A 9966-nucleotide genomic window follows, 5' to 3' on the forward strand; every position below is an offset into this window, starting at 1 on the left:
TAATTAATTTAAAACACATATACCAGGAAGATCCCTACACAAACGATAAAAGTACTGTTGCTACACAAACTTTCTGAATGCAGAAAGAACTCAAGCTGATTAACTTCTGGCTGACAAAAGTTATGCCACTCTTTCTGCACCCTTCTACATAAAGGCCACCGTACAGTCTACTTCAGGGTTGACAGGCATCCCTAAATCCTGGTCCCTTCAACAAAAATTTTTATAAAAACTAGATTCCAGAATATTTCTAATATTCATTTTTCAGATTTAAAATATTCTTTACAGTAGTGTACAAAGAAAGTGGCAATAAATTTAAATGTTTTAAATACCATATTACACATTAGTATAGTACACTAAAAGCAATATAAAATCAGTCTCAAGAAAGATAAATTTATAAAATTTTTTCACAGGTTTACACATAATTCGCCTGGCCTATGGAAAGTGGACTAATCAAAACAGAGCTAGTAATAAATTCCAAACAAATGTTCTTAATAGCTGATCTAGGGATCATCAGCAGAAGCTCAGCGACTGAACCCAGATATTTAAGAAAACTTCTGAGATAACCAATAATTAAATACAGCAGAAAAATTTTATGAAAGTATGTAGTTAATGCATTGAATCATACTCATAATTATTAATTCCTCATGTACATGAACTTCATATAAAAACGAAATACTATTTCTAATCTACTTTATCTCTCAAGTTGCTTTTTTCAAAACCAAGTACTAAACACGAAGGAATATTACTTTATTTTAGGTAATTTTGTTGAATCCTCTGAAGTCCCTTACCTTCAGCATCCAATGCCCTCACCATCAGTTCCAGTGGTGAATCATCTACATAGAGCTCCCGGGTTCGAGATATAATTTCAATGCTGTCTATCACATCAACCTTAACATCACAGCGCAGTTCATGGTCAGTCACTATGATGAACCCAAAAACTTAGAATTTAATTCAATAGGTCATGAATCTACTGAACATCTCAAGCACTCAAAAGCTTATTCTATATTATAAAAAAGAAAGGCTGTTAACAGTTGCTTTCAACCTGTGTAATGACAAAACACAAAAGCCTCTGTTTATAAGAGACAACAGACCAGTCGTTCTCAAACACTGATCTATAATATTTTCATTCATCCATGGAAAAATGAGAATGGTAAGAATCTTAACGTAATGAGAAATAAAATTAAATGTATTCACTTTGAAGGAATATATTTTAGGGGTGCCTGGCTGGCTCAGTCAGTGGAGCATGCAACTCTTAATCTTGGGGTTGTGAATTTGAGCCCCACACTGGGTGGAGATTACTTAAAAATAAAATCTTAAAAAAATAATAAAATAAAGGAATATACTTTATTATTATATTCTACCTGAGCTTTGAAGTATTGAAGTTTTTTCTTTTATGAAATTATGGCATTAGATTTTTTTTATTATGATATGTTAGTCACCATACAGTACATCATTAGAGATTTTTTCAAAATGTATTTGTTTCAGAAAGTAAAAGAGTGATAACCATATGTCAGTCCTGCCAATAAATTTCTCTATGAGGTTAAAAAGCCTGGGAACAATGTATTAGGCCCAACTAGAGTTCCGGTCAATATAGCCACAATGAACTTCAAAAACACAAAAAGAAACAGTACAGAAGAAAGGAGGATGAAATAAAAATTGTCTTGGGGACGCCTGGGATCGAGTCCCGCATCGGGCTCCTTGCTCACCGGGAAGCCTGCTTCTCCCTCTGCCTGCTGCTCCCCCTGCTTGTGCTCACTCTTCTATCTCTATCTCTCTGACAAAAAAACAAAAAAAAAACAAAAACTAAAAATTGTTTTGTCCTATCTTTTAACAATATCCCACTTCTCATATTTACCAAATGTTAGAGAACTGCCTACATAGCTGTCTCATTTTGCTGTTATAACTCTGTATTTTTTACTTTTAGCTTCATCTACAAGAAATAAAAGCAAAGTAATGACCACTACAATACCTCAAATTACCAATGGACATTAGGGGTAGACTCTGTCCCTAGCTGTGGATCTGATCTTATGTAATTTTTAAAACAAAGGAAAATGTTAATCAGATAATATAGGCAAGTGCCTCTCAAAAAAGGCCAAGGAGCATCAAAATACGCTCTATTTCAGGCAAAGCTATACTTCCTTTCACAAGAAACACGAAAACTGACTTAATCATCCTGAGACCGTATTTACACTGGGGTTCAACAAATAAGTAAATACGCTGTAGATACAGAGTGTCAGGTTTCTCACTACCAGAGAAAGGAATTATGCTGTGGTGCAAGATTAGAACCAAAGATATCAATATGATCTCATATTTACACCAACATATATGCAAATATAGAAATACAGATATGTGTTAGTATATATACATATACTTCCTAGCACTGTCTGCTGAAAGGGCTTAGGAACAGTGACAATACAGTAGAAACAAGCACACTAACAGCAGATCTTGGTTTCTAAATATAGTTCTCTTAACAAAAAGAACCAGGACTTCTTGAGGAAATGGCTGGGCAGGGAAAATACAAGATGGGCCTGGCTCATCTTATAGTGCTAAAAAGTAACAAAGTACTACAACTCATTAATTAAGACGGGGCAAGCCCAAAGGACACAGGAATCAACGTGAAAGAGTTCCTGATGGCCAAAGATAGAAAAAGTGGAGTAACAAAATAAATTATAATAATATTGGATTAGAAACCAAAAATAAATATCCATGAGTAAATACTTATAGAAATAATGAGTGAATAAATAAATAAGAACTTGTCTGGAAGACATAAGTTACCTTCCTTACAGTAGATTGCTATTAAACTGTGGAAAGCATTACAGAAATAGAAAATCACCATCAGAACTCCATAGTAGGGACGCCTGGGTGGTTCAGTCAGTTAAGTGTCTGTCTTTGGCGTGGGTCAGGATCCCAGGGTCCTGGAATCCCTTGCTCCGCAGGGAGCCTGCTTCTCCTTCTGCCTGACACTCCCCCTCCTTGTGCTCTCTCTCTGACAAATGAATAAAATCTTAAAAAAAAAAAAAAAAAAAGAACCCCACAGTAATAACTGCTACAGGCAAGATTCCTGGATAAATGCTAAAATTAGTGGGTGAAACTTTAAAAAGAAACAAGATATATCAAAGCATCTCCCTCAAATATTTATTAGTTATTGTACTGGGTTTAATAATGTCCACAGATTCTTTGATACTCCTCCCTCCAGGAGGTGAAGCTTAATTTCTCTTCCTTTGAATGTGGGCTAACTTAGTGATAATTTTTAATGAACAGCATATGGAAAGTAACTTAATGGTAACTTAAGAGAGGAGAAATCTGACAGACAGATGCTACCTTTAACCAAGTGATCAAGGTTAATGTCACTAGTGATAAATCATGTTGATATCATGTACCTCTTGACATAATGCATTGGGAAGGGCTCATCACTTCTGTGGTTTTCTTCCTAAAAATCTATAAAACAGTCTAATCATGAGAAAACATCATGAGACAAACCCAAACTGAAAGACATTGTACAAAATACCTGACCAATACTCTTTAAAAATGTCAAGGTCATGAAAAACAAAGACTGAGAAACTGTCACAGGTCACAGGAGATGAAGGAAACACAACAACGTAGTTTAGTAACGTGGTGTCTTGAATTAAATCCTAGACCAGAAAAAGGACATTAGTGGAACATTAAAGAAAACTGGGTGAAGAGTATATGGGAACTCTTTGTACTATCTTTGCATTGCTTCTGCAAATTTAAAATTATTTTAAAAGAAAATATTTTAAAAATTACTTGATAATCTTTTACTTGATATTTAATTGAACAGAACCTAAAGTTAAAAGAAATGAAGACTGGGGCGCCTGGATGGCTCAGTCAGTTAAGCGTCTGCGTTTGGCTCAGATCATGAGGATCGAGTCCTGCACTGGGCTCCTCGCTCAGCGGGGAACCTGCTTCTCCCTCTGCCTGCTGCCCACCCCCGTGCACACGCGCTCTCTCTCTGTCAAAAAAATAAATAAAATCTTAAAAAAAAAAAAAAGAAAGAAATGAAGACCAAAATATGGGACCTATCATTAAGAACCAGGAGAAGCTGAAATCTCACGGGATCTGCTGATAAAACACTATTAAGGAAGTGTTCCAAGGACGGCAAAGGAAGGAAGGGTGACCTTAAATAATACACAATAGATAATTAGGCACTGGAAAATCTAACAGTTTAAACAGGAAATTAAATATTTTTTTTCTTCTGTGGAGAAATACGTAGGGCAATCGTAGGACAGAAGTAGCTGTGACCTTACATAAAAAATACGAAAAGCCTTGTGCACTCAACGACTACCCATCGGACTACTTCAATAGCAATAAGTTTTCAATATATGGCCACTGACTGTAAAGAAAAAAAAATTACCTTGTATGAATCATACGTAAATTTAGAGTGATTAAGAGAAATATCATACCTTCAACTTACTCCTTTTTTTTTTTTTAATTTTTAAGCAGGTTTTTTTTGTTTGTTTTGGGGTTTTTTTTGGGGGGGGGACAAGGAGAGGTAAGGGGAGGGGCAGAAGGAGAGAGAGAAAATCTTCAGCAGGCTCCACACCCAGTGCAGAGCCTGACATGGGGCTCAGTCTCACAACTCTGAGATCATGACCTGAGCCAAAATTAAGAGTTGGACACTTAACCAACTGAGCTGCCCGGGTGCTCAACTTATCTCTTTTAAAGGTAAAAATGAATAACTTTATTAAATAATATAACGAATATTCTTATCTGGATGTCCATATTACTTCAGGTGTACTTCAGGTCCACACAGGAGCAAGGTAATAAAGAAGAAAAAATGAATGAAATAGAGAGGACAAGAGTTGATCAGGGAGATGAAGAAAGAAGAAGAAAAAAATAAAACAAAACCAGTATTGCAAGAACCAAAAGGATGCAGAGCCAGGAGCAAGAGATGGAGCAGAAATGGCAAATATTTCCTACCCTCCCTAATTCCCATATTTATCCTAACTTCCAAATCAACTCCTCGTTCATACAAGTATAACCCACTGTAGCACCTAACCAACCTGTATCTACAGAACGTCGACAACATGCTGAGCACGCCACAGTAAGTGCTGATCACCCAGTACTCCTCTCACCCCACACTAAAATCACCCAGTTGTCCAAACCCTTTCTTCATCCTCCAGGTGAGCTAAAATCATGCCTTCATCTCCAGACTCCTCCACTGGTCCTTTACCTAAGGTTAAAAATCAAGATTTCCCACTAGAAAAAGGGCATATTCATTATTCATATATTCAGACTGCCTCTGAAGGATACAGAAAAGTGGCTGTCTCTTGGAGAAAAGAGATTAGAGGCTTACTTTTCACTATATAACCTTTTATATTCTTTGAAGGTTTTACCAAATGAAGTAGCACCTGGTCAAAGCAGAACAAAAGTCAAAAGATCGAGCACTCTACCAAATAAAACAAGCCCACTTCATCTATCACCTCCAGCCATCATCTCTGTCAGCCACTAATTTGCTTCACTACCATGTCAACAAAAACATCATAAAATTCTAAGCACCTAAACAACAATGGAGTGCTTTAATCTATCTTTACAGACAGCTAGCAGTTAGCAGTCATTTCAATAAATATTTGTCAAATGAATGAACAATCTCTCTTAGGCATATGCTTCCCTTTCACAATGTCCTCTCCCTCTCCTACCGCCCCCTTTCAGAGCACTGTTTTCCACTCAGATGAGACTGTACCTGGTAGGACACAGAAACTGGCATTTATTATTGAGAGTCTAGCAAAATTGGAAAAGCTGATTTAAAAGACACTTCGGAATATTATTAAGTCGGATGAAATTAAGCTGAAAGCCAGATTTGACATTTTTCTTAGCAATTGGGTAAACGAATCTTTTGGTATCAGAATGAATTCATGTAGTTAAGAGTAATTACATTAAAAAATTGCCTATGTGACCAATACAATTCTTCTTTTCTGACCTTGGTATCCTCCTCTATCTGTTGTAGCTGTCCTGTATGACACATTCCTCAGAGATTCTCATCTTTGAGAGTCCTCATACCATATTTCATTGATTCTAAGACAGTTATTTTTTGATATTTTAACATCTCTGAAATTGAGATTTTATAACTGATGACATCTTTCAGTTGCTGTCAGCCAGGGAGCAGTCACCACATAGTTGTGATTGATTGCATATATGAGGACATTAAAAGTGCCAGCAGCAAAACTTGTAGAATGGGTATTAGTAGTAGAAAGAAAATCTGCTGGCCAACAGTGGCACACTCTTTAATCCCCTGGGAATCAAATGGTTAAGGAGATGGGACGGGAAGGGTAGTAACTCAGATGTGCCAGGCACTTTTCCATAACTAGAAAAAAAAAAAAAAACTCACAACAGTTCCATATAATTGCAAAGCTAACTTAAGAGCCCAATATTATAGCTTTTAGGTGTTTTTTTTTTTAAGTTTTATTTACTTAAGTAATCTCTACACCCAATGTGGGGCTCGAACGCACAACCCCTAGATCAAGAGTTGCACATTCAAGTGCAAGTGTACAGCAATGTTCCATCTAACAGAGATTGCTGATTTACAGCCAGAATGACATTCCATCCGTACTCTTAAGTAAAACTGGTCGATGATGACTATGAGCAGGTGCAGGATGCGAAGCTCTCAAAGCTTTACTTCTTTTATCAGCAACCCTGATTTTATAAATGATGAAGCCCATGAACTCCATTCCTATCCAAATCTCATTAAGTTGGGTAGAGTAGGGCGTCACGGGGACCCAAACATTTTTAACAAGGCTTTGAATCATCTCGGCTGGCTGACCCAACCTGTACAGCCAATGACTTGGAAATGTCACCGGGTACACTCTTTTCCTTTCAAGATTTTATTTTTAAGTAATCTCTACACCCAGCGTGGGGCTTGAATTTACAATCCAGAGATCAAGAGTTGTGGGCTCCACCAACGGGGCCAGCCAGGCACTCCAAGGATCTACATTTCTAAGATTCGAGGTGATACTGATGCTGCTGATGACACAGGTTCACAGACCGCACTTTGATAAGTACTAGCTTTGTTCCTTTTGCCTTAGTCAAGACCCACCTCGGACCTTAACACCTAAGCTAGTTCCAATAAATAATTCTTTCCTTTCTTCAATGATTCAAGAAACTAGGGTTTCTACTCTGTATCAGCCACCATGCCAAGTATTAGATACATTAAAAAAAAAAAAGAAGTCACAGAATAGGATGCCACAATTAGGGTTATTCTGCAGATTGCTTTTTTCTACTTATCATTTGAAGCCAACGCTGTTTGCATTAATCATGTATAAAAGATAACAGATTACTCTACTACAGATGAACGATTTCTGTGTGGTTTATCTCAACATACCTATCTCTCGAGCAAGAATAATACTGCTTAGGCGTATCGGTTGGGTAGATTCAGCAATGAGCACAGCTTTTTGGGAACATAAGGTGCCATTTTCATATAAAGGCTCAACAGTTACTGCATCATGATGGGTGGAATGCCTGCCAAAATAAAATACTTAAGAATTTGAAATAAGAATGTGGGTTAAAATTAACTATCAGGGGAACACGGATTCTTACAGTGTTTCCATGTTACACATGACCAGGTGTATTTAAATGACACTCTTTAAAGTAGAAACCATGCTTAGAGACACAAGATTTCAGGGAGACTGATCAAAACCTTTTCCCAATGATCCCTTGTGCAATGAGACACATATATTATATTTCTCCTTCAATATTTAAAATAAGATTGGGGCTCCTGTGTGGCTCAGTCATTAAGCGTCTGCCTTCGGCTCAGGGCGTGATCTCAGGGTCCTGGGATCGAGCCCCACATCAGGCTCCTACACTGGGAGCTTGCTTCTCCCTCTCGCACTACCCCTGCTTGTGTTCCCTCTCTCGCTGGCTGTCTCTCTCTCTCTCAAATAAATAAATAAAATCTTAAAAAAAAAAAAAAAAAAAAGATTGTACCAGGGCACCTGGGTGGCTCAATCATTTTAGCATCTGCCTTTGGCTCGGGTCATGATCCCAGGGTCCCAGGATCGAGCCCCATATCGGCTCTCTGCTCAGCGAGGAGCCTGCTTCTCCCTCTGCCCCCTGCTCTTGTTCTCAAATAAATAAAACCTTTAAAAAATAAGATTGTTCCATTCTTCCCTCAGTATGTAAAAACAGGATTGATGGGGGTGCCTGGGTGGCTCAGTGGGTTAAGCATCCGCCTCCGGCTCAAGTCATGATCCCGGGGTTCTGGGACCGAGCCCCACATGCGGCTCCCTGCTCAGTGGGAAGTCTGTTTCTCCCTCACGCTCTGTGCATGCACCCGTGGTCTCTCTCTCTCCCTCCAATAAATAAACAAAATCCTAAACAAAAACGAAAACAGGATTGATGTTGTGTTTCCAATGAGAGACACGGATTTTTCATACGGTGCGGAATGAGTTTTGTCCAATCTTAAAACTGGGCTGCCAAGACAGAAAAACTGCCTAAATTATGTGTGAGTACAACTCAAAGTACAATTTAAAAAAATGTTTTGGGACACCTGGGTGCCTCAGGTGGTCATGCGTCTGCCTTGGGCTCAGGTCATGATCCCGTGGTCCTGGGATCCAGCCCAGAGATCGGCTCCCTGCTGAGCAAGGAGTCTGCTTCTCCCTCTGCCTGCTGCTCCCCCTGCCTGTGCTCAATCGCGCGCGCACTCTCTCGCAAATAAACACATAAAAAATTTTTAAAAGATAAAAAAGTTAATATTTTGGCTTTCGATGGTGAGATTCCGTGCATCACCCACACTGGATCATCCTCCAGGCCCGATCCCCTTACCCTGCCATAAAATGGGAGCTGAAGCTTTACTGCCTCTTAGGAAACAGGAAGGGCAACCTAGCCCTGTGATGCGGCGGCGCCCACTTCCCCTCAGAGTTGAGGAAGCTCCACAACACACCCCTCGCGCAGGCGGCAAAGCTCTCCCCCAGGCAGGCCTCCTCTCCACCTGAAGCGAGCCTCCCCACTTCACGGTCTCGGGGCCTCGTCTCGCTCCTCGCTGAAATGCGGGTGCAGCTCACCCCACAAGGCCGTGAGCGCTGTCCCGAGGCCCCTTGAGAAGAAAGCCCCAGCTTAGTCGGTCGGTGAGGACCCCCCCCCCCAGCCCTACCCCCCCGGGACATATCTTCAGGCCGTGCGGGGGCTTCCTCCCGCTCCAGCTCCAGCGGCACCCCACAGGTAAGGCCCTGCAGGGCAACGGCCACTAGGCGCTGCGGTGGCGTCCTCGTCGAGGGAAACCCGTCCACCCTTGCAGGGCCAAGGGGGCGTGAAGACTCGGGGACCCGACGCCTCACCAGGTGTAGCAGCCCCGCTGCGCCTCCAGCAGGAAGGGCACGCGGCCTGGCTCCCGGCCGAAGGGGAGCAACACCTGCGGCACGTTGAGTTTGCTGGCCAGGGTCCCAAGCAGACACTGCAGCAGCAGCGGGACGCCGGGCGCAGGCCAGCCGACAAACGGCCGGCCGCGTCGTGTACGCGGGACCCCAAAGCCCGTCATGGCGACCAGCCGGTCTCCAGTTCCCGCTCCACTGCCTCCGCAGCCCGGGCCAATTGACGCCGGCCAATCCGCGGGCGCGACGTCACAGGGGGCAGTGCCTCCTCCTGGCTGGGAATTGTGGGAACTCCTCCAGGGAGCGCTCGTCAAGGCTGCGCGTGGAAAGGCGGCGCGAAGCGAGCCCGCTGCTTGGAGGACAACTTCCCGAGATCTCGGGTGGCAGATCTTTTTAACAGTAAAGCAGCAAAATGTCTAGGAAGCACTAACTTCTCCCAGTTTAATTTCTTCTGCCGCCTACCTTGTGTTCGATTCCTAGCCAAAAAACCTATGTGGCTGTTCTTTCCAAGTAGCATTGGTCCGAGCCTGTAAGTGGGACAATTTCCCAGTCCCCGGTATAAAGCGCTGGGCTTGGCCAAGGGAGCTGTGTCGTCTCTACGAGGAAGCCAGACTCGCGTCCGGCCTCCAGGCCAGAGCACGCGAAG

At 41.5% G+C, this 9966-nt stretch overlaps 1 protein-coding gene and 1 pseudogene across 1 annotated transcript in view; both read right to left on the reverse strand.

Annotated features, from left to right (window-relative positions):
- Nucleotides 1-9487, reverse strand: part of NUP210L (nucleoporin 210 like) — a 74771-nt gene extending 65284 nt beyond the window's left edge. The window contains exons 1-4 of the mRNA XM_087865854.1: nt 9288-9487; nt 9104-9240; nt 7337-7489; nt 789-920 (exon numbers count right to left, since the gene is read on the reverse strand). Coding sequence (XP_087721980.1) covers nt 789-920; nt 7337-7489; nt 9104-9240; nt 9288-9487 — 622 coding nt within the window. The remainder of the gene's footprint in view (nt 1-788; nt 921-7336; nt 7490-9103; nt 9241-9287) is intronic.
- LOC123783302 (ATP synthase F(0) complex subunit j, mitochondrial pseudogene) lies at nt 5311-6764 on the reverse strand (annotated as a pseudogene).
- Nucleotides 9488-9966: the final 479 nt, after the last annotated feature.

The sequence above is a fragment of the Ursus americanus genome, chromosome 2 (genome assembly GCF_024610735.1).
Source record: "Ursus americanus isolate L20-20 chromosome 2, mUrsAme1.1.p, whole genome shotgun sequence".
Lineage (NCBI taxonomy): Eukaryota > Metazoa > Chordata > Mammalia > Carnivora > Ursidae > Ursus > Ursus americanus.